Genomic DNA, 23528 nt, shown 5'->3' with positions numbered 1-23528 from the left:
GTTGAGAACTGGAAATGTCAGTGACTCATGGATTCCAGACTGCCACCTGAGTCAAACGAAGTAACAGCAAGTTGTAATGATCGCTAAAGAATCTTTTAAAGCACGCCGAGAACCTGCTTTGACTCTTACGTCATTGTGCGAAGACTGGCATAATAAAGACCCTTTTCTAGAAACACATTTGACTTCGATAAATGCTTTCTTCAAACACCTCATTGTGGCAAACAAGGCTAATTGCACTGTGGTGTTTGGGAGCTGCTTGGAGGCACCTCAGAGAAAACCTTTTGGAGTGTTCAAGTGGCTACAGTCCCAAAATGTTTTCAGTTCCCATGAAAGTGTCTACACCACATAAAAGAGAACTTGTGCTTTCATTGTCCTCTTTCATACATTTTTTCTGAGTCAGGGTCTCATACTTGGAGCTTCTGCTCCTCCTGCCTCCATCTCCCAAGGGTTTAAACTACAGAGATGTGCCACTGTGTGTGGGCCTATGCAGCGCTGGGGATCTGAGCTTGATGGATGGATGTCAACTACTAACTGAGCTGTGTTCCCTAGCCTAGTGTGTTTTAAAATTACACTTCTCTGTTTTTGTGTGTGAGTTTATATCTGCATGTAATTACTTGCATTGACACAGTATGTCTGTGTGTATGCATGTTTGTATGTATATAGAGAATTTTTTTCTGCAACTGCTTTGTTTTATGGGGTTGTATTGTGTGGTGGTGGCCCCCAAAAGCTCATATATTTGAATACTTGGTCCCTAGTTGGTGGACCTGTTTGGGAAGGATTAGAAGGTGTAGCCTTGGGGCTGGAGAGATGGCTCAGTAGTTAAGAGTACTGACTACTCTTCCAGAAGTCCTGAGTTCAATTCCCAACAACCACAAGGTGATTCACAACCATCTATATAGGGAGATCTGATGCCCTCTTCTGGTGTGTCTGAAGACGGCTACAGTGTACTCATATACAATAAATAAATCTTAGGGGGAAAAAAAAGGTGTGGCCCCACTAAAGGTATTGCTTTATTGGAGGAAGTATGTCACTAAGGGAGGGTTTTGAGGTTTCAAAAGCCCATACCATTCCAGTGCCCATACCATTCCAGTTGGCTCTCTGCCTCACTGCTTTAGCATGTGACCTCTCATCTACTGCTCTAATCACCAAGCATGTCTGCCTGCTGCCATGCTCCCTACCATGACAATGGCAGATTCTGAACTCATAAAACCATATTAAATGCCTTCCTCCCAAGTTCCCTTGGCAATGGTGTCTCCTCACAGCAAGAGAAAAGTAACTAAGACCCAGCCTCTCAGATATGCACACCTCTTGGTCATTCTTCACAGGTGTATATGATAACCCACAATGTCCTCATCCATTTCCCAATGCTGGACATTTGGGTCATCCCCAGTTCATAGCTGTTACCATCTCCAGCCTCTTGTCTGGCTTGTGAGGTAGACTGAAGATGTGCACGGTGCTGGTATTACAGGTGTGTGCCATGCCTGGCTTATTATTGGGATTTTATTTATTTAAAATTCTTTATGTATGTCTGAGTGTATGCACATATGCATACAGTTCCTGAGGAGCCCTTAAGAGGGTTTTGAGTCCCCTGGAGCTGCAGTTACCTTTGTTTGTGAGTTGCCTGACATGGGTTTGGGAAGTGGATATAGGTCCTCTGAAGAGCAGTGAGTGCTCTTAATACTGACTGATCCTTAGCTAAAAGTAAACAGAATGTGCTTAAACATTTTTTATTATTTTGTCTGTTTCATTTTGTCTGAATCTGTGCCTAAAATCAAAACACAGTATTTTTCTAAGAATTCTTTTTGGGTTTTTTTTTTTTTTTTTGTGATTAAAAAAAATACTTAGGGTATGTATGTGCATGTGTGTACATATGTGCTTGTCCACACCACAGTGCATGTGTGGTTAGAGAACAACTTTCAGGAGTTGATTCCCCCTTTCTACCACAGGCACTGAAACCAGGTTTTCAGGTTTGGTGACTAGTGTGCTTTCCTCACTGAGTCATCTTACCAGCCCTTTAGGAATTGTGGGGGTTCGGGGTAGTTTAGTTTGGTAGTTGTTGCTGTTTGAGGAATTGTGGGGGTTCGGGTTGTTTGGTTTGGTTGTTGTTGCTGTTTGAGCAATTGTGGGGGTTCGGGTTGTTTGGTTTGGTTGTTGTTGCTGTTTGAGGAATTGTGGGGGTTCGGGTTGTTTGTTTTATTTGAGTGGTGGTCTCACTATGTAACCTAGGTGTCCTAGAACTCACTCTGTATGTAAAGCAGCCTGGCCTCGAACTCAGAGAAATCTAGCTGCCTCTGCCTCCTGCATGCTGGTATTAACGTGGTATGTGACCATGCCTAGCTGAAATGAATTCCTTAACCTAACTTGAAAACTATCTTTTACAAAATGTATGTAAGCCAAGTGCTTGTCTTAAATGATCTATTTATCCATTCATGTCAGGCAAGCATCTACCACTGAGTCACACCCCAACCCCAGAACACACAGCTGAAAATAACTTGATTTTGAAGTAGACATGATACATCCTTAGGAAGTTTCTCCCCCAGATCTGCATTGTCAGATTCTACCTCAGTCTTGTGGTAGGAGGTACGGAGCCAATGTTAGTGGACGACTAGTCTATCCCAATCTCCTTGGCAGTCATTCTTTTATTTTTTAATTAATTTTGGAACTCGGGGATGTTGTACATGCTAAACAAGCATTCTACCATAGAGCTACCCACCCATCCCCTAAAACAAAAATCTGAGCATGATTTTTCCCAGTGTAGACAAAAACTGTTACCGAGCTATAGACCAGTGTAGCTGCTTGTATTCTAATGCTAATTTTGCCCCCCCCCCCCTTGAGAGGGTCTGCATTTGTAGCTCCTAGGAACCTGTCCCAGTTAATTCTGATTGGTAAATAAAAATGCCATCAGAAGAGGGGGCAAGATTTAGGGTACGTTAAGGAAGCTGGAGGAAAGGGAGTCAACATACCTTGGAAGTGTGCAAGACAGAGATAAAGCTGCCTTGGGATACAAAAACAAGAAAAGGGCCTTGGGACTCTGGGCCAAGGAAATGTGGCCCAGAGGGCTGACTAATTGAAGTTAAGAGCAGCCAATATGGAACATAGAGATCAGTAACTCAGAGTTATCGGTGGGAAGTAGATTCTATCAGCGCTGAGGTTAGGCAGTTGCCCAGCTATTGTGCTATATAAGACATACTAAAATATAAAGGCTGTGTGTGTGTGTGTGTGTGTGTGTTTGTGTGTTTCATCCGTGAATATAAACCATTGAGGAGGGTAGCAACCCTGAGCCGAGACTTATTCAAGTATTTATACTATGGACCAGCCTGATTCGTTTTGTTTTCCTTTATTCGCTGAGATCTGCTGTTGCCAGGGCTGGTCAGCAACCTGTGGGCTCAAGAGGTCTTCTTGCCTCAGCTCCCTGAGTAGCTGGGACTGCAGCAACCTTGATGTTCCTGGCTTCAGCCATGCTTTTCAAAACTTGCTGCTGTATGTATTATCAAGTTTTTTTTTTTTTTTCCTCAGCGGTTCACTGCAGAAAGTTCCCAATAAATTCCCTCATGGGGTCATGACCCATGGAGAGATCTGACTGTTCTAAAAAGGCTGCAGCCCTTGGGTCTCAGGCCCCAGGTTGTAGTTTTAACTCTACCATCTCCGGTGTTTGAACTGACTAAAGAACAGCTTTCTCATAAGCTGGGAATGAACTCCTGCTTCCCAGGTGCTTGTAGCTTCACGCGCTGGCATCAGCCTACCTTCTGGTTGTTTGTGGCCCTTCTGGAATTTCTTGTAAAAAATGTTCGCTGTGAAATGTGTTGTTGATGATGGTTATAACAGCAATTCCACACAGTGTGCAGATTGTATGGCTAAGATCTGGTGACACAGAGCACCAGAAAGTGCATTCTTGTTTTGATTTTTGGTGACACTGGGTATGAACCCAGTGCCTTGATCATACTAAGCAAACACTGAGCCAAACTCCCCCCTGCCAATATTATTGTTTTAGGTACAATTTCTATGTTTTTCCCAAAAAGGGTTTCAGGATTTCAATTCTAGTATAATCATGGCTTGGACCTGGGAAGTTCAGTGTGCATTGCTGCCTTACAGCTAATTTTATAATACATGCGTACATGCACGTACACATACACACATACATACACACTTACACACACATACATGGACATATACACACATATACACGAGCACACACACACACACACACACACACACACACACACACACGCTCAGGTTGATCTTGAGCTCCCATGAGTGAGCTGTCTCCCAAGTAACTGGGACTACCGGTGCATGTTACTTGTGGCAGTCTGAATAAGAATGGCCCCCATAGGCTCATATATTTTGAAAGCTTAGTCACCAGGGAATGGAAGTGTTTGAAAGAATTAGATGGGTTAGGAGCTGTGTCCTTGTTAGAGAAACTGTGCCACCGGGGGTAGACTGAGGTTTCATAAGCCCAGAGTCGCTCTCTCTGCCTGCAAACCTACAAACCAGGATCTAAAGGTCTCAGTGCCAACCCGTCTACGTGTCACCATGCTCCTCACCACGACTGAATCCCCAGCATCTGAAATTCAATCACATGCCTTTTTAGCGCCTTTTTTTTTTTTTTTTTTTTAGTGTACATTCTACCAAAGACATGAAATGTGTTACAAATCTGTGTGTCATCCTCGATTGGGGACCTAGTGCCTTGGCATTACATGGACTTACGTGGCAATCACCTGCACAGTCACTACGAAAGTGTGCCTCCCTAAACCCACACAAAGAACACTTATTTAGACTTTCAAATATGTAAATCTGCCGAGTCCAACATGGCCATGCAAGGAACAGAATGACATGCTTCCTGCCCTGGAACAGAGCCAGCAGGGCTTGAGCCTCCAGAGTGTTGATGGTTGCTGTGTGCATAAGGTTTGTATAATAGTATACATATTTTCACATGCCTCCCTCCTAGGCAGTCCTCTCTGCCAAGGTTAATGACACCATGATAATCAGAGGCAGTACTGGGTCCTGGAGGCAAGGGTGTGTCTATGTCTCAGCAGAATAGCAGAATAGCCCAGACAAAATAGCTGACCTGAAGGCTGTGGGAAAGAAAGCTAAAAAACCGTGAGTTTGAAAAATATATAATTTCTCAACTATGTAAAAATATAAGGATGCAATATGAATTGTAAAAGGGGCACCACAGATCTAAAGGAACAGAGGCTGTTGCACTAGGAGACAGCTTGTCAGAAAAACACTAAGGAAGGAGATAAAGAGAGTTAGGAGTGGTGACTGCCAGGCAAGATCCCACCCAGCTAAGTTTTTTGTTTATGCTTACAAAGGCAGACAGGTTCCAGAGTTCAAGGTCAGCGTGGGAGCTTAGGTTCAGGCTCAGCTTGGTAGGAAAGGCAATTTTGGGTGGGGTGGGTCCTAACCAGCAAGTTTGCTGTCTCCTAGTGCAAACAGAATCAAGGAGCTGATGCTGGTAAAAGGGATGATCGAAAGGGAACCTGGGGTAATGACTGAATTGATATGTAAACTAAAAGCCTGGACTTTTGGTGTTCGAGAGATGTGCGATAACAAAATTTTTTAGCACTGCACAAAAGTCATCTCGAGCAGAGCTGCCTAGAGATCTCCAGAGAAAGCAGAACATGGAGAGAGCAGTCTGAAAGCTGTTCCAACAGAACACAGGCCATCAGTTTGAAACCCACGATTTGACTTCCAGTCATTTGTTTGGCTGCCGCTCCCAGACACTCCCAGTCTCTCGTCTCTCAGGAACCCCTCTCCAAGCCAAGGCTGGACCTTGGCTTCCATTTTAGCTAGAACTGGCAGAAAGGAATCTGGTTATTACTCTTTCATGTTCAAAAAGGAACAGGCTGGGTGTGACAGCATATGCCTACAATTCCAGCACTTGGGGGGCTGGGGACAGAGGATTAAGAGTTCAAGGCCAGCCTATGTTAGAAAGGTTTGTAGTTGCTGTTGCTTTTGCATTTGTTCATTATATTTTATGTGTATGTATCAGTACAAATATGTATACCATGTGCAGGTGCTGATAAGATACTCTGGAACTGAAGTTTCTTTTTTTTTCTTTTTCTTTTTTTGTGAGGGGCCTGATATGGATGGCAGAAAACGAACTCAGGACCTCTTTTAGAGGAGCATGTATTCCCAATATCCGAGCCCTGTCTCCATGGGCACTATTCTTCCTTACCCAAAACAAAATAACCCAAACAAAAAAAATTAATTTTAAATTCTGAAAATATTTATTTTTTTATTGATTTAAAAACATGACCGTTTGTATATACTCGTGTAAAAATACATTAAAATACAGTTTTGTGACTTGGTATGTTTTCTATAAAAGTATAAGGTCCTAGTACTAAGGATTACCAGTGGTTTAATTTTATGATACATTTTATGAGAATTTCTGGGACAAAAGTAAAATTTTTGAAAGGTAAAATATGAAAATAGGTTTCCAAATAAGACAGATTTGGAGTAAGAAAAAGCAGATGTCTACAAATGACCAAACCCAATGCACTTGTCTTTAATTGTTTTGCTTTTGAGACGGGATCTGTGTAGCCCTTGGCTGTCTTGGAACTCACAGAGACCCTCCTGCCTCCTCATGCACCACCGTTTCTGGCTGCACACTTCTTATTTGTTATTGTTGAGACACAATGTCACTCTATACAGCCTAGACTGGCCTGGAACTCAGCTTCTCCAGTCTCACTGTCTTCTCTACCTGGGCTGAGATCATAAGTGTGGACTAACATACCGCCATACAGCACACATTTCCATTACAAAGGATTTTTAAAAATCTTAATATTTTTGTGTGCATGTTTGTGTGTGTGTGTGTGTGCTGGTAGGAAACAAATCTAGAGTTATATATTCTAGGTGCCCTTTGGTCTAGATATTTAAAATATGATCAGGGATGGGAATGTTGCTCGGTAATAACAGAATGTGCCCCCCCATGCATAAAAACTTTGGTTTTTATTACCAGCACAGCCCCTAAACCAAACCAAATCAAGCATTTTCTTCAACTCACTTATTTCACCAAAACCTAGAACAAGAGGTAGTGGGCGTGTGCTGAGCAGGCATTCTGCTGTCTGTAAAAGGTTCACTGAAACCTCCCTCACTTAGGAGGCAACTCCTGTGCAAGAAATCACCTGCACCTCTAAAGACATCTAATGTAGGCAGGCATTTTCACTTTAATGTTTAAGGATTCTTTCCTGACCCACCCCCAGCTCAGCCAAGGTTGTGGGAGAGCTTGGAAAGCAAACAGAAAGAACCTATACTTTCACCACAGACACATAAGGTCCTGTTGGCAGTGTTCTGTGTTTATTTACCATTTTCTCTCCAAGCATACAAAAAAAAGTACATATACATATGTGGCTACACTGTTTACGAAATAACTGTCTTGAGTTGCTTTTCCTCTCTTCCACTAACTATTTTTCTCAGAAAGACTCCTGATACTTAGCTCAGGCCAGACTCTTATCTCCAGTTCTCAGGGCCATCATATCTGGCCCTTTGCTTCCCTTCCCTACACACATATATGTATGCATTTCTTAAAAGATTTATTGTTTTATGAGTATGAGTGTTTGCCTACATGTATGAATGTGTACCACACATGCATCTGGCATCTGAGGCCATAAGTTTGCACCGGAACTGGAGTTACAGAAAACTGTGAGCTACCATGTGAGCTTTGGGAAACCAAACCTGGGTCCTGGGACTTCTGCAAGAGAAGCAAGTGCTCTTTAACTACTTAGTGATCTTTCCAGTGCCCCCTTCTTATATTTTAGTTGCCAAAAATCTTTTATTGAATGGATATTCATAAAACGATATTAGCAATGGTATGAATAGTTTTATAACGTTTGACTCTTTTATATATTTTATATAAAATTATAGAAGCTATAAAATGTAAGATGTCTATTCCATTTCTGACAACTGAAGCCCCTCAGCATGTAGTTCTATAGGCACATAAGCTCCGTGTTTCGTAACCCCATGAAGCCATGGTGCCTGGCATTATGTTCACAGTTCAAGGGCCCGTTCACAAGTGGAAGATCCCACGTTAAATCACACATGGATGACTGTAGGTCTGCTCATGAAGTTCACAGGCTGAACCCCCACAAGCTGTAAAACAGAGTTTATGGGTTTGTGATCCAACCTATTCCTGTCTCGGTGCACAAAGTGGATGTTGTTACCTGGAAGAGAACAAGGACAGACTGCTGAGGGCAAACGTCACACTAGTCTTTAGAGTCACTGCTTATCAGGATCAAGGGAAGCATTCCGACTCCTAATTAGCCCAGAGGGAAAATTAATTACCTGGAGTCCCTTATAGTCCCTATGTAATGCCACCATAATTCTTCATCATGGCAATTAACCACGACAAGGCAATGGCTGAATGAGAGAGTTACTTAATATGTTATGAGTTCCGAGGGGACAGCATCCTAAATTTAACCTTCTATTCAGTTTCATCAAGTATGATTAAATAAAGCATCCGTCCAGACAGGAGGAATCTGGGACTAACATACACATCAGCTGGGAAATTGCATCTATTCTCTAAGCACATGTACTAATAAATTTCACTTCAAAAGATTTGCTTGCTTCAGTTTTACTTCTGGGTTAAGGGCTACCTCACTCATGAGGATCTAGGTCATTCCTAGCACTGTATAAACGGGGTGGGGGCTGATTTCATAGGCTGTTTTATAACTAACCTGAGAGAAAGCAGTAAGTCAATTAGCTACAGAATACCTAGACACCCACAATCCTCCTATATCCACTCAATTAAGCTATAATTTATCATCTAAGTCCTGTTAATTCCATTTTAAACACAAAATCAGAGTTTCTGTTTGTTTTGAGATAGGATCATTCTATTATGCAACCCTGGCTGTCCTAGAACTCACTATGTAGACCAGGCTGGCCTTGACTTCACAGAGATCCTCTGGTCTCTGCCTCCAAAGCGCTGGGATTAAAGATGTGTGCCACCTTATTCTCAAAACAAGAGTTTAGCTTGAGACCTTAGATCAAATGGCATTGTCTCTAGCATTACATTCACCGGCCACACCTACAGTAACAGGTTTAATTTTTCATTTCCTGAAGACCTAGCTGTGGTGATTTCAATGAAAATGGCCCCCACAGACTCATAGGGAGTGGGATTATTTGAAAGGATTGGGAGGTGTGGCCTCACTGAAGGAAGTGTGTCAATAGGAGTGGGCTTTGAGGTTTCAGAAACTCAAGCCAGGCCCATCCAGATGTAGAACTCTCAGCTATCTCTTCAGCACCATATCTGCCATGCTTCCTCCTGTGCCAATAAACCTCTGAACTGTAAGCCAACCCCAATTAAATGTTTTCCTGTCTAAGAGTTGCAGTGGCCATGGTGTCTCTTCGAAGTAACAGAACCCTAAGGAAGGCAGCAGCCAAGTGAGTCAGTGACATGAGGTCAGACACAGGGTAAGAAAAACAAAACAACACCCCTTCCAGGTCTGAGAATGCAAACTAGTTATTGAAAATACGACTCTGGAAGATGAGGTGTAGCTCAGTGTTAGAAGCACCCTCACAGGCCTCAGCAAAATAGCAGCAGCAGAGAGAATGGGGAAAATGTGGGCTGATGAGATGTTTCAGGGGACAGAGGTGTTGGCCTCTAAGTCTGACAACCTGAGTTTGATCCCTGGGACCCACATCATGGAAGGAGAGAACAAGCTGTTCTCCAACTTTCACATGTACCAAGACACATATGTCCTGCCCCCTGTGCATGCATGCTCACCCAAATACATACCAAATAAACAAGGACATGCAAAATGATTGGTGGCAAAGACAGGCAGATCTGTGAGTTGGAGGCCAGTCTGCTTTGCAGAGCCATTTACAGATAAACTAAGGCTACACAGCAAGAACTTGTTGCAAAACAAACCAAAATCTATTTCAAAAAGACAGAGGCAGGTGAATCTCTGAGTCCAAGGCCAATCTGGTCTACATAGTGAGTTCTAGAACAGCAAGGGATACACAAAAACAAATGTATGAATAAACACACAAACAAACAAACAAATAAGAAAAGAAGGGAAGGGAAAGAATTCTAAACTGAGGGTGTGTTGTGAACACACAGCCTTGCCCTAGTGGGCTCAATTCTCAGCACCAAAAGCAAGCTTCTAAGTGGTTCAGTGGGTAAATTTATAGGACTCATAAAATGGCCTCCTTAACTTACTTATTGGTGCTAAGCCCAGGAAACACGCACCTGCCACCAAGATACAACTCCAGCCCCAAAGGGCTTCTTTCTAAATTAATCTGATCTGAATTTGTGAGAGATGGCTCTAAGCGTGCATGCCTGCTGTAAAGAACTAGAACCCTCCTTCCAGCAGTCTGGGACTTTAAAAGTGCTAATTTAATAATTCTTGGAAGGTATGTTTACTAGCAGGTATGACTTTAAAGAGGCTGAAGAATGAAGACAAATCTGCCTGTGCAGAACCTGACTGTGGAGACAGCTACCTTTCCACACTGACCAGGATGGAGTCAAGAGACCTCTGTGGCCCAGACCCTCAATGCAGTTGTTGACGTCTGTGGCATGTTACAATTCTCAATTCCAAAAGGGCCCACACAGTCACAGGCTTGCTTTCCCAAACTGTGCAGTTCTCCTTGTATGGCTAGTAAAAATAAAGATTCTTTCGTTTACAAAAGGAAGTCCGCTCTCCAAGCATGAACAGGAAGTATCCTTTCCTGGGAAGCTATCTAGATGGCCCCATTGAACTCTGTGAATGCCATATTCTCATTGACACTGTAGATTTATTATTATGCTTTTAGCTTTTTAGTTCTTGCTGTAGCCACAGCTGTCCTGGAACTCACTCTGTAGATCAGGCTGGCCTCAGACTCAGAGATCCACCTGCCTCTGCCTCCCAAATACTGAGATTAAAGGCTTGTGCCACCACTGCCCAGACTTTTTATCTGTTTGGTTTTCTGTCTGAAGATTTCTGAATGTGGTAACAGACACTGGTTATCAACATGCGGAGCTTGTTTGGTGAATCGTCACCCTCATTACATTTCCTGGACAAATGTACCGGGATCCGCTCTGTGGTATTCCTACTCCTTTGGCCAGATGGCTTTGTTGAGCCTGGCTTTGCTATGCACATATGAATCCCCCATCTCCTTCATGGGAAGTGTCCAGATTTCTTTGAGCACCCAAAGGAAAATAAGGAATCCTTTGTGAGTTGTACGCACCTTTGTGTTGTATGCTGTCCTTTGTGCATAGGCCATGCTAATCTTTACATTGTTCTGGTTAGAATATATGTTGTCAAAGTGAGCATTTTATTCTTTTTACGTGTGTTTGTGTGTGTGAGGGGGAGGTTTGTACATATGAGTACAGGTGCCCAAGGAGGCCAGAAGAGGCAGTCACATCCCCAGGAGTAAAAGTTACATGTAGTGGTGCTTTACCTAGTATAGGTGTGGGATCTAAACGAAGGTCCCCTGCAGAAGCATCAGGTGCCAGTAAACTCTGAGCAATCTCTTTAACCCCTGTTGAACTTTTTCAAGACTATAACAGTCATGTATTAATTAGCAACTCATAGCTTACTTTCTGTGTCTCAAATCCTTGCCCTCACTGGGGATCCTCACCAAACACAAACATCAACACACAGAAGCCTCTGAAAAATGAGAGATGCTTCTTACCAAAGCATGCCACCTCATTAGCCACAACTCCCATTTTCACAGTGTTCTAGGACGTAGGACAAGTGGGGTGCCTCTTAGACTTGTAGAGAGCACTGGAAAGTAGCCTACCCTTGATGCTCACCTGGACCTAAAATGAGGGTTCCTCCTTGTTGAGCTGGGTCTCCTTGGAAATCAAAAAGTGGGCCAGTGACTGCTCGCCACAGGCTTTGCAGGCTTCCCGAGAGCAGGTTGGACTTTATGTGGGGGCTCTCTCCTGAAATATCGAAAACTGCCTTTAGGTGTTATCATTTTATCTTTCAATAAGATATGATGCCAGTTCTCATATACAACATTCTTTTAAAAACATTTAACGTATGTGTTCATGTTTGTATTTGTGTGTGGTTGTACGTGTGCACGCTGTGCCACTGGAGGCCAGAGGAGGGCACTGAATCCTCTGGAGGTGGAGTTACAGGCCGTTGTGAGCTCTTAATGGTGGCGCCATCACCTCTCCAGCCCCACAGACGTTCTCTACTCTACCCCATCGTCCTGTCCTGACCCTGCAATGGAAATCACAGCACTCAACATTCCGCTCGCTCAACTTTTCTCTTCTTTGAAACAATGGCCTCATCTGTCACTGACACTGGCTCAAGCAGTCCTTTTCTATTGCACAGCAAGGCATTTGGCAGCATCCTTGCCTTCTATACCAACTAAATGCCAGTAACACCGGTCACTGAGTTGGACAACCAAAAACATCTCCAGGACAAACATGCTGGAAGGGGGTAATGACCCTGCTGAGGACATTGTCTTCAAAGGAAGAAGTGACAACAGACCTGGTCCATCTGCCAGAGAGAACTCCAACGGCCCATTTCTCAGATTTGTACCCCTTCTATCTTAGTTACCCATATGTAGTTTCTCACCTCATGCTCCTCACCAGGACACACTCTGCACAGGCTGTTAATGACGCGCAGCACCTTTTCCTCCTCCTGGGACCACGGCTAGGTTGCTCCTTCCAGTTTCCCTCACATTAGCCTTGGTGATGTTCTAGCTAGTGAGTCAAGTGGCTGCTTCCAGGCCAAGCTTCCAAAACCTCCCGCCAAGTTCTTGGAAAGCTTGGATTGGAAATGACAGAGCCACAGAACGGCAGGGCGTGGGCCTCAGAAACGCTGCTTGATGCCTGTCATCTTTTCCTCTGTGACTGACATGTCTGCTCTGTGACAAATGTTCCTGCTCCTTTTGAGCTGAGAAACCCAGTATCTGCCTGTTTTATAACGATTTTATCTCTTATTCTTACCTTGCTTGTGCCAGACTTGAAGCTTTAAACATTGATGACTGTGGAGAAAAACACCCAGACTCAAACTTTCCTTCCCTGACTGCAGCCTTCTGACTCGGATCAGTTTGACCCTAGCTACCTGTGGACGCATTTCTACACATGCCAATAAATAAGCAGTGACTCAGTGGTGACACAGTCTCCCAGAAGATAATGCCAGGTCAGGCAGCCAGAGGCTAAATCCCAAGATGGGGCCCTACTTAATGCAGACACTAATCACAAGCCTGGGTTGTTTGATTTTAAAGTATTTATTTATATTTTATGTAGGTGTGTGTTCCATCTGTACATATGTCTGTACAGCAGAAGACCGACTGGCTAGAAAGTGGGATTTCCATAAGCCCTTTTGGGATACAATGAATTTTCTTGAGTGGCTCACAGAATTCAAACAGTCTATGATGGCTAATTCTTTCAATTAAATTAAATTAAATTGGTGTGATCTAGAATCATCTGGGAAGGGAGTCTCAGTGAAGAACTAGTCTATATTAAATTGGCCTAAAGACATGTTTGTGGGGAATTAGGATTAGTGTGCCCACTGTGGGTGGCACCATTCTCTGGTTAGGGGATTCTGTATTATGTAGAAAAAGGAGGCTAAGCATAAGCATGCATGTGCTAATTCAAGGCCCTCTGCTCTTGACTGGGGATGTAATGTGACCAGACATTACATACATACATACAACATACATGAAGTTCCTGCTACCCTGAGTTCCTGTAGTAATGACCTGCAACCTAGAATTGTGAGCCAAGTAAAATTCTCCTTTAAGTTGCATTTCACAGGATGTTTTTATCACAGCAACAGAAATGAAACCATGACACGATCAACCATGACTGAACACTTAGCATAAAATATCTAAGTGCTTTAACTTTTGAAAATAAAAAATATATTGTTTTTGTGCCTTGTGTTTTTATTTTATGTGCATTGATGCTTTGCCTGCATGAATGTCTGTGTGAGGGTGTCAGATTTTGGGATTGCACACAGTTGTGAGCTATCATATGGGTGCTGGGTTTTGAACCTGGATCTTCTGGAATAGCAGTCAATGTTTCCAATTGCTGAGCCATCTCTCCAGCCCCAACTTTTTTAAATGCTTCGTTATATTTTACTTGTATGGGCATTTTGTCTGCATGTACATCTGTGCACCACATGCATGCTGTACCTGCAAGGCACCCATCCACCCATCAGGTCCCAGAACCAGATTATAAACAGTTTGAGACACCATGTCTGTTAGAAGAGCAGCCAATGGCTTTATTTTTAAGTGAGGATCTAAGAATGACTCTCAGAGTTACATTTTCAAGGAGGAACCTTTAAAAAGTATTTTACGAGGCTGGGGGATCTAGCTTAGTTCCTAGGACCCTAAGGAGTTCACAACAATATGAAACTCCAGCTCAAGGAATCCAGCGCCCTCTTCCAGTCTTCATGGACACTGCACCTGGCACATGCGGTTCTGAATTTTGCTTCGCCACTGGTTGCCGAATCAGCTCTGTGCTTGTGGGATGCCAACACAACACTCAGGGGAGACAGTGATGAAGCCTAAGATGGGTTTCATCGGCCAGGTGAGAAACAGTGGGTGGGGGATGGGAACTGAAAGAGTTGAAAAGAGGGGAGGGAGGCTGGGATGAGCTGGGTGAGTGCCAGGAGTGGGGAGGGCCTTCTGCAGGAGACCTAGACTCTCCTTGATGAGGGGCAGTCCTTGCTTGTCCAGACTATTTAATCATGGCAGGAAACAATGCATACAACTTACTCAGGGTGAACCAGAGATTAAACATATATTGCAGGAAGGATGCCCGGGAAGGGAAGCTTATTGGTTAAACCCTCATGGCCCACTTAACTACCTCATTAGCATGGAGAACTCTGGGTTTCTATGCTTTCTGGCCAGCTGTCATGGTCCTCTTAGTAAAGTATTGTGGTCACCTGCTCCAGGACAGGAATCTAGCCGGGAGTTAGTGAAAGCCTACCATTCTCAATTAAGAGTTGGGGTTCTGAACGTTTGCTACTACCTTAACGGTTCCTCTGTCTGGTGGCACAGTCCACCGCTCCACAGGCACATACATATATACATACATACATACAGGCAAAATATTGATACACACAAAATAAAAAATATTTAATAAAAATTACTTTATAAAATCTTGCTGGGTGGTGATGACGCATGCCTTTAATCCTAGCACCAGGGAGGCAGAGCAAGAGGGTCTCTTCAGGCAAAATGCTCACACATAAAATGCTCAACACATAAAAACAGTTAGAAGACCATGGCTTGTCTGCTTCACAAGCAGCTCCCAGCCCTATGTCAGTGAGACCTCCTTGGCTGACAACGTCTTTGTCACCATCACTGGCTTCTGCTCCCCTGGGTCTGATTCCTTCCTCACAACACTCTGTGACTCCTTCACTTAGCTGCCACAAGACACCTGAGGATTCCCAAGAATAAAGCCAAACTCTGAGTCAACCTGAATTAAGTGTGAACCAGCCCAGCTTATCCAATGACTCACACCAGTTCAGCTCGAGGCAGGTACCTGCCTGTCTTCAAGTGAGTGGTATTTCCCAGAGCCGTTGTATATCCGCCTTTGTCTAGAGCACCCCTCTTTCTTCTACCCTCACCCCTCTTCTACCCTCACCCCTCTTCTACCCTCACCCCTCTTCTACCCTCACACCACCAGTAACTTTCATGGTGAACTGGGACTTTGTCTCCAAAGTCAATTGCCTCTAGACCCTTTTCTCCCACATCCCCAAAACAGGCACTTGTCCCTTCCACTTCTCCTGCATGACAGGCCACTAAGCTGCACTAAAATCTCTGGAAGGCAGAGGCTGTCCTTTGTCACCGTACTCAAGAAGCATCCTACACTCTGGAAGTCACAGGTAAGAACTCAGTAACTGTTGAGAATGCCTGCCTGGAGTGTGAGTTCTGTTGGATGACCTACACCCATACAAATAGTATCACATGGTTATGTAGGTGTGGTCCTGTATTTCCAAAATTTAATTGTGCTGGCATCACCAAGCGGTGGCAGGATATTTGGTACTTTCATTTCTACGGACCTGCTTTCTATATGTAAATGTTTGTCACCTTCTCACCTGCTCGGAAAGAGGAAAAAGCAAGCTGCCATGGGGGACGTCACGTATGGCCATGTTGCCCTGTACCTAGCCAAAGCCACAGTAAGATTTGGACTCTGTAGTCCTGCTGCTGTCTGGCTCAGAATGAGTAAGCTGTGGAACCGCTCCCACTACACTAATAGCTTTTGTTAAATAAAGAGCTGGTGGCTGGCTGGAGCTGGGGCAGCAGGGACAGGAGCAAAGCAGGACACAATGGCAGGGAAGTAGGGGTAAGTCAGAGGCGAGCCGAGAGACTGCCTTGTTCTATACAGGTGTCTCCCAATCTTCATTACCAAACCTCAAGCGGGTCCCCAGAAAGCTCCACAATAGAGTTCTCACATCTACAAAAGACAAACATGTCAACTCAGCTGGGCTTAGTGCTGTGAGCCCGTCATCCCTGCACTCAGAAGGCAGGCGTGGTAGAACCACAAGTTCGAGGCCAGACTGGAGCTACTTGGTGAGACCCGATCTCAAAATAAATACAAATATAGATAGCTAGTGCTTGCTAAGCCTACTAAGTGCACTAAAGTTATAGCAAGCACAGGGACCGTGGACAACACAAAGCTGAATAGCACACAACTCTGTAACTATTTGGTACAATGAGCATACTGTGAGCCCCAAGGGATCATGAGCGTCCTGGGAGAGAAGCCTCGCTCTCTGCTTCAACTGTTATTCAGAAGCTGGGTTTACTATCCAGTGACATGCTGCTGAGTCACAAAAGCATGTAAACTCATCATATTTTTATATCAACCATGGGAGGGGGATGCTTATGAAAAGTATAAAGGTTGTCCAGGGTGCCTCTCGGTGGTAGACAGCTTGCCTAGCATATACAAGGCTCCTCCGCTCCTCCCAAAATGCCAGTTTTCTCACTTCAACTTTGAGGTAAATGCTGTGATATTTTCCTTAAGTATAGGAATGAATACAGAAGGTCTCTATGGAAAATTATTTTTGTCTACACACACACACACACACACACACACACACAAACACACACACACAGGGCTAAAGAGATCACTTTTCTCCCGTTTGCTCTTGTTTATTCAATGTCCCCGACGTAATTTTCTGTGGGTTATAAGGAACTTCCTAAGGAAGCCGCAGACCGCCAGAATCATAACTTCACAGGAAGACCAGAATGCCAAGAGAAAGACTGTGGAGGCCTGGCTCATGGGGCATACAGGAGAACAGGACTTAAGCTTACACAACATTAGCGCCACACTCTGACAAACAATCTGGCTACGCTATGCCCACATCCTAAAAAAAAAAAAAAAAAAAAAAAAAAAAGACAATGAGGCTGAACTCAAAATACTGGATGAGGCTGTCTCTTGAAAGCCGCCTCACGACAGGTAAGGTTGGTACAGGCTGAGCATGGGTTATAGTTCACTAGTCCCCATCAGCCGTGCAGTCGGAGAGGGAGGGCAGAGATAGGATAGGGCAAAGAAAAGAGGGTGTGAGCAAGTTCCACAGACGAGGCCTGTGCTGAGGAGGAGGCTTCAATTGTTAAGGAGACTGGGGTCACCAAATAGAACCTCTGGCTCGTCACAGACAGGAAGAATATGGAGGAGATTCATAGCATGGAGGACAGGACCCCAGCACTAGAGCCTCGGGCTTGAGAAAATGTAAATCCATCTGAAGAAGAGTCTGAGCTGACAGGATTACTCAGGGGCTCTCTGCCCAAAACAACCCTGCTTAGGGACCCAGGTTCAAGCAGGAGACTCAAGTCATTATCACTACGGTAGAAGGCAGTCAGTCTGAAGCTTGTGCTGGCAGAAATGGGCAGCACTGCCTATGGGGGCTGTAGACATGAGAAATGCAGATGGTATGGGCCAAGACAGTCTGTGCCAATGTCCCACAGAGTCGCTGGGGCAATGTGAAGCTGTGTCACACTCCCTGCAAGTAGCTTAAGAGGCTATCACATAGAGTTGTGAAGATAAAGCTTACGTTGCAATGGGAATCCCGGGGTACTAAAGATGCCAGGACTGTGGGACATCTGCTAAGGAAAGCCTGCCACATGGTGTGGAGCCAGCTCAGCAGAAAGGCAGCATGTGCTGCAGACAGCAGAAACAGATGGGCGGGGCTGCCTAAGCTCTTTGGAACAGGGAGGATTCCACCAAGAGTCCCAGGTGTGGGACATGGAGTTTAGCTTTTGGTATTAGTCCTGCTCTATTTGGGTCTTTCCTTGCTGTCTTGGTTAGTTTTTGTCAACTCAACACGAACTTAGACATAACCGAGAAGAGAAAATCGTGACTGAGAAAATGCCTTCAATAAGACTGGGTTGTAGGCATTTCTGTGGGGCCTTTTGTTAATAGATGATTGTGTGGGAAAAGTCCATCTCACTGTGGGTGAGGCCACTCCTGGGTGTGTGGTCCTAGGTTGTACAAGAAAGCAGGCTGACCAGGCCATGGGGACAAGCCAGTTAGCAGGGTTCCTCTATGGCTCTTGCTTCACTTCCTGCCTTCAGGTCCCTGCCTTGAGTTCATGCCTGACTTACTGACAGACTGATGTGTAGGTATAAGATGAAATAAGGCCTTTCCTCACCAAGTTACTTTTGGTGATGCTGTTTATCAGCACAGTAGAAACCCTGAGACACAAATATTCTTTCCTCTTTTCTTGAATGAAGGTGTTTATTCTGTACCCTTGTTGTATTGAAAATGTGTAAAAAATTTTTTTTAAATTATTTAACAGGAGCTTGAAATTCAAAGCCTGAGTCTCAGAAAAGCCTTTGGGTTTCTAAACAGTGCTAACACCTTAAATTTCCTTTGCCAAGAACTATTTTTTTAAGATGTATTTATTTATTATTATTTTAAAAAATCATATATGTGTATGTGCTCATCTGTACGGGAGCCCTTGGACATCAGAAGAGGATGTCATATTCCTCAGAACTAGAGTTACAGGTTGTTGTAAGCCACTACGTAGGTGCTGGGACTTGAACTTAGGTCCTCTGCAATAGCAGCAAATGCCCTTAACCACTAAGCCAACTCACCAGCCCTTTGGATACCTATTTTGTCATAGCAAAAAAAAAAAAAAAAAAAAAAAGTACTGAACACAACAGCTATGTACAAACCCTAGTGTGAGAAAACACACGTGTCTGAGAGAATCTCATCATTAAATGAAACATGTCTTACCGGAGGAGGAAATTTCTTCACCTCTTTTCATTCCCAATCTTTTGTAAATTTCTCTCTCAGGATCAACATAGATTTCATGAGAATATCCAGTCAGTTTGCAGAAAGGCTAAGAAGAGAATAAAATAATTGGAATTACTCATGAGAACAAATGAGAGACAAGTAAAGACAATGTAGTTTCTGCCAAAGAGCTTACATCTTTGTAGGGCTCAACAAATGTAATTCTGTATCTGAAACTTATTTAATACTGTGGCTCGTAGGGCTCAACAAATGTAATTCTGTATCTGAAACCTACTTAATATGGTGATCATCAGTTTGCTAGGCACTTACCTCAATATGATGGTATGATGACTGTCCAATCACTATGAGGGTGACATTTGCTTCCTTTGGGAGAAAGAGGGACAAATACATATTATTAGAAAGTATGTCTTAAAAACTTATTTTTTTCCCTCTAAAGCAATTCTTTTGTTTTGTTCTAATGCCACCTATAGGCTTCGAGGGGAACAGAAAACAAAGTCGCAGGAGTAGGAAGAAATGCATACTCAGGTATTTGAATAATTCAGATGATTTGTTTTCTCTAGGTAAGAGTTTCAAGACCTGAGAACCAAACATAAAACTACTAGAAGGAAACTCAGAGGGAAAGCTCAGAAGTAACATTGTGTAAGCAATGGTTTGGCTCAGTGAGTGCAGGTGTTACTGTGCCTGATGACCTGAATTCCATCTCAGGGACCCACAGGTTAGGAGAGAACTGACTCCTGCAAGCCGTCTGACCTCCACACACCCTCATATAAGTCAATCAGACATAGCAACAAAAGTAAACATACCAAGAAAGTTGTGCATTCTATATATAGCCAAGGAAACAGAGAAAACCCCCTGACTGGACTAAGAAAACCTATGCCAAGCACGCGCTTGTTAGGAGACTTATGAAATCAATGTTATGAATTGAAATATAGCAAGAAGATAATCCAGTTTTTTTTTTTTTTTAATGGACAAAAATGGGGTAGGGATCAGGACTTGTCTAGTATGCCCAGGTTCTAGATTTGACCTCTAGCAAGGAACGGTTAAGATTTAGTTCTCAATAGGTAAAAGACATAAGACTAGCCAGTTGTATGAAATAATTCTTGGGCTGGGGAGATGGCTCGGTGCTTGGTGAGGATCTGAGTTCTATCCCTAGATTCATGCAAAAAGGCTAGTGCAGCTGCATGTGTGTGTAACCCCAGCAATGTAGAGATGGAAGCAGGTGGATCCTGTTGCTCCCTGTCCAGTCAGCTCCAGACCAATGAGAGAAGTTACATAAAAAAACAGCATGAATGGCCCCTGAGGAACACTTGTGGTTTACCTCTGGCCTCCATGCATGTGCTTGTGCAAACCTGTACATCCAGGCACACAAATTTGTACACTCTCAATACAAAATGTGGAGTATTGCTTATCATTAGAGAAATGAAAACATAAATGAGGGCTGGAGAGATGGCTCAGTGGTTAAGAGCACTGTCTGCTCTTCCAGAGGTCCTGAGTTCAATTCCCAGCAGCCACATGGTGGCTCACAACTATCTGTAATGAGATCTGATGCCCTCTTCTGGTGTGTCTGAAGACAGCTGCAGTGTACTCACATACATAAACTAAATAAATAAATCTTTTTTTTAAAAAAGAAAATAGAAATGAAATATTTCTTCACCTTAGGAGAGAAGCTACTAATCAGAAAGAGGTGAGGGCACGAACAAAGAGAATCTTTGCATGGTGCTGATAATAAATTAGTACAGCTTTTATAAAAACAGTAGCGCACAGGTTCTTACAAAGATTAAAAAGAACTGCCACATGATTCAGACTTGCTACTGTTGGTTACATATCCAAAAGAACTGACGTGAGCATGCCGAAGAAACCCCACACTTCCATGTTTTCTGTGGCACTGTCAACACCAGCTAAGGCAAGGAAGCAACCCTGGTGTCCATCGGTGGACAAATACATAGAGAAAAGTGTGGTACCCAATGAAGCACCGTTCATCCATAGAAAAGAAGCTTGTTTTGTAGCCTAAGCTGACCTCTCTCTGCATCCTAAGTGCTGGGATTAAAGGCACGGGCTAGCAAGCCTGGTTAAGGGTTTGGTTGGTTTGTTTGCTTTTGTTATTTATGAAAGCATGGAGGCCATTATGCAGAGTGAAATAAACCATGAACAGAAAGGCAAATACTGGATGATCCCATGTATGACACATACGGAGTCAGACATTGTACCGCATGGAAGTAGAAAACAAAACAATGGCTGCCACGGGCTGGAAGAAAAAGAATGGAACATCCAGAAAATTGCTCAAAGGGTACAATTTCAGCTAGACATGAGGAAGAGAAATCAGTTTAGAAAAGTACTGTCCCGCACAGTGACATAGTTACTAGTAATGTGCAATTTCAAAAGCACCAAGAAACATCTCCTTTAAATATTCTTTGTGGGGGCTGGAGAGATGGGTCACCGGTTAAGAGCACTGACTGCTCTTCCAGAGATCCCGAGTTCAATTCCCAGCAACCACATGGTGCCTCCCAACCATCTGTAATGGGATCTGATGCCCTCTTCTGGTGTGTCTGATGACAGCAATAGTGTACTCACATACATAAAAAAATATTTTAAAAAAATATAGATAAATCTTTAAATGTTCTTTGTAAGTACATGCACATGTTTATTCATGTTTATTGCTGCTTTATTCACAATACAGAACCTATCTGCCAGCAGATGCATGCACAAACAACCTAACAACCCCCCTCTCTCTTTCATACACACACACACACACACACACACACACACACACACGCACACACACACAGAAACACAATCATCTGTAAGGAATGAGGTAATGATAATGAAATGCAGGAAATGAGTGGAAATGGACATCATTATGCCAAGTCAAACAAGCCACAGACAAGACAAATATGGTATTGTTCACATCTTTATATGGAGTATGAAAGTAGGAAGGGGGTTGTGAGCATGAAGTCTAGCGGCATGAGGAAATGAGAGGGTAAAAGAATATCAAGAAAACAAAAAGGACCAATGTGGCTCTGGAAGAGGGTAGCAGCAAGAAGGGGTGACCACGAATAAGAACAGAGTATCCACAGATGAAAATATCACAGCGAGACCCATTTTTCTGTATGCTAAGTTACTCGTGTCAACAATATTAATAATGTTCACAACGCAAAGATGCTTCAGAATATTAGAAACAAAAGGCATAGAAGGGAAGGCAGAAGTTTTTAATTTTTTTCCTCATGCATCCTAATATAAATGTGTGCTGAAAATAGATCTTAGTTTTACAAACGCTGTCTTCAGTTACAACGTTCATCTGGGGACTGAAGAAAAACGGGGCATGCTTGCATCTCACTGGTAAATACAAAGCCGCATTTTCAATAAACGTTACATTTTCCTATAATGAATAACTATTTGGGTTGTAAAATTAAAGGGTCCAAAGCATCAGTTGCTGCCTGTGTTTTGATTTTTGCATTCTTACGCAACATTTGGATACAGGCAGTTTACTAGGTAAAATTACGATAGTCGGTTCTCAAGAGGGCGCAAAGGAGCGCATTAGGACAGAAATAGACCCTCCTGGGTCAGCCCCAAAGGATGGAGGAGGGGGGACACCCATCCACAGCCCACCCTACTGCACTGGCCACCGCTGCTTACTCAGGAAACTTACTTGGAGGAAGCTCTTGGGGATTTTGGCCAGATCTTCGACATATTCTTTACAGACGTAACACAAGAAATGCTGAAAGGCAACAATGCAGAAGAGCACGTAAGCAAAGTAGCAGCCAGGTTCCAGAAGGTCCAGGCACTCGGTTTCCAGGCGAGGTGCTGCACCCGCCGCGGCCCAGGAGCTGGGCGGCCAACGAGAGGCCCTTCCCCTCCCTCCCCGGCCGTGCTCACCCTCACGAACACTACCACGGCTCGCCGCTCTCGGAACAGCGCTCCGAACGTCACCCGTCTCCCAGACGCGTCCAGCACTGGCAGCTCCGCTACGGCGGCCGCTAGCGGCTGCCCGCGCTCTGTGTCCGAGCCAGTCGGGCTCGGGACCCGGCCTGCGAAGCCACTGACCTGCCGCGTCACCGGCGCGGCCATCGCCGAGGAGGGCGACCGCTCAGGTCAGCCAGGGACCGTGGGAGGCGGGGCCAAAAGAAGAGGCGGGGCTGATGCTGGAAAGGCGGGGTCGCGAGGGTGAAGAGGGGACTGGAGGCGGGGCCACGCGGAAATGATGCTTGGAAGGCGTGGCCACAAGACTTATGACCTACTCCAAAAAAATTCTTCCAGTTTGAGTTCTAAGGGAGGGGACAGTGCTGTGGGAGGTGAGGCTGGGCTACGCTCTCTTTCTACTGCCTACAAAACCTTCCAGCTAAAAACCTATTTTTTACAGACGGAACACAAGGAATGCTGAAGAAGGGATGGA

The 23528-nt window shown here is 44.0% G+C and overlaps 1 protein-coding gene across 3 annotated transcripts in view; it reads right to left on the bottom strand.

Annotated features, from left to right (window-relative positions):
• PRXL2C (peroxiredoxin like 2C) overlaps nt 1-23219 on the bottom strand; it is a 29426-nt gene extending 6207 nt beyond the window's left edge. Inside the window, exons 1-6 of one of the 3 annotated variants that reach the window (XM_080936813.1) lie at nt 23012-23219; nt 22785-22853; nt 19448-19501; nt 19121-19226; nt 11735-11866; nt 7278-8162 (exon numbers count right to left, since the gene is read on the bottom strand). In XM_080936813.1, coding sequence (XP_080792939.1) covers nt 8035-8162; nt 11735-11866; nt 19121-19226; nt 19448-19501; nt 22785-22853; nt 23012-23203 — 681 coding nt within the window. In that variant the 5' untranslated portion in view covers nt 23204-23219 and the 3' untranslated portion in view covers nt 7278-8034. Of the gene's footprint in view, nt 1-7277; nt 8163-11734; nt 11867-19120; nt 19227-19447; nt 19502-22784; nt 22854-23011 lie in introns of those variants that run through there. The other 2 variants (XM_080936814.1, XM_080936815.1) reach the window with 2 other exon arrangements.
• Nucleotides 23220-23528: the final 309 nt, after the last annotated feature.

Source organism: Micromys minutus (genome assembly GCF_963924665.1).
Source record: "Micromys minutus genome assembly, chromosome: 1".
NCBI lineage: Eukaryota > Metazoa > Chordata > Mammalia > Rodentia > Muridae > Micromys > Micromys minutus.
Note: the sequence above shows the minus strand (reverse complement) of the source record. Positions and strands in the feature narration are given on the sequence as shown.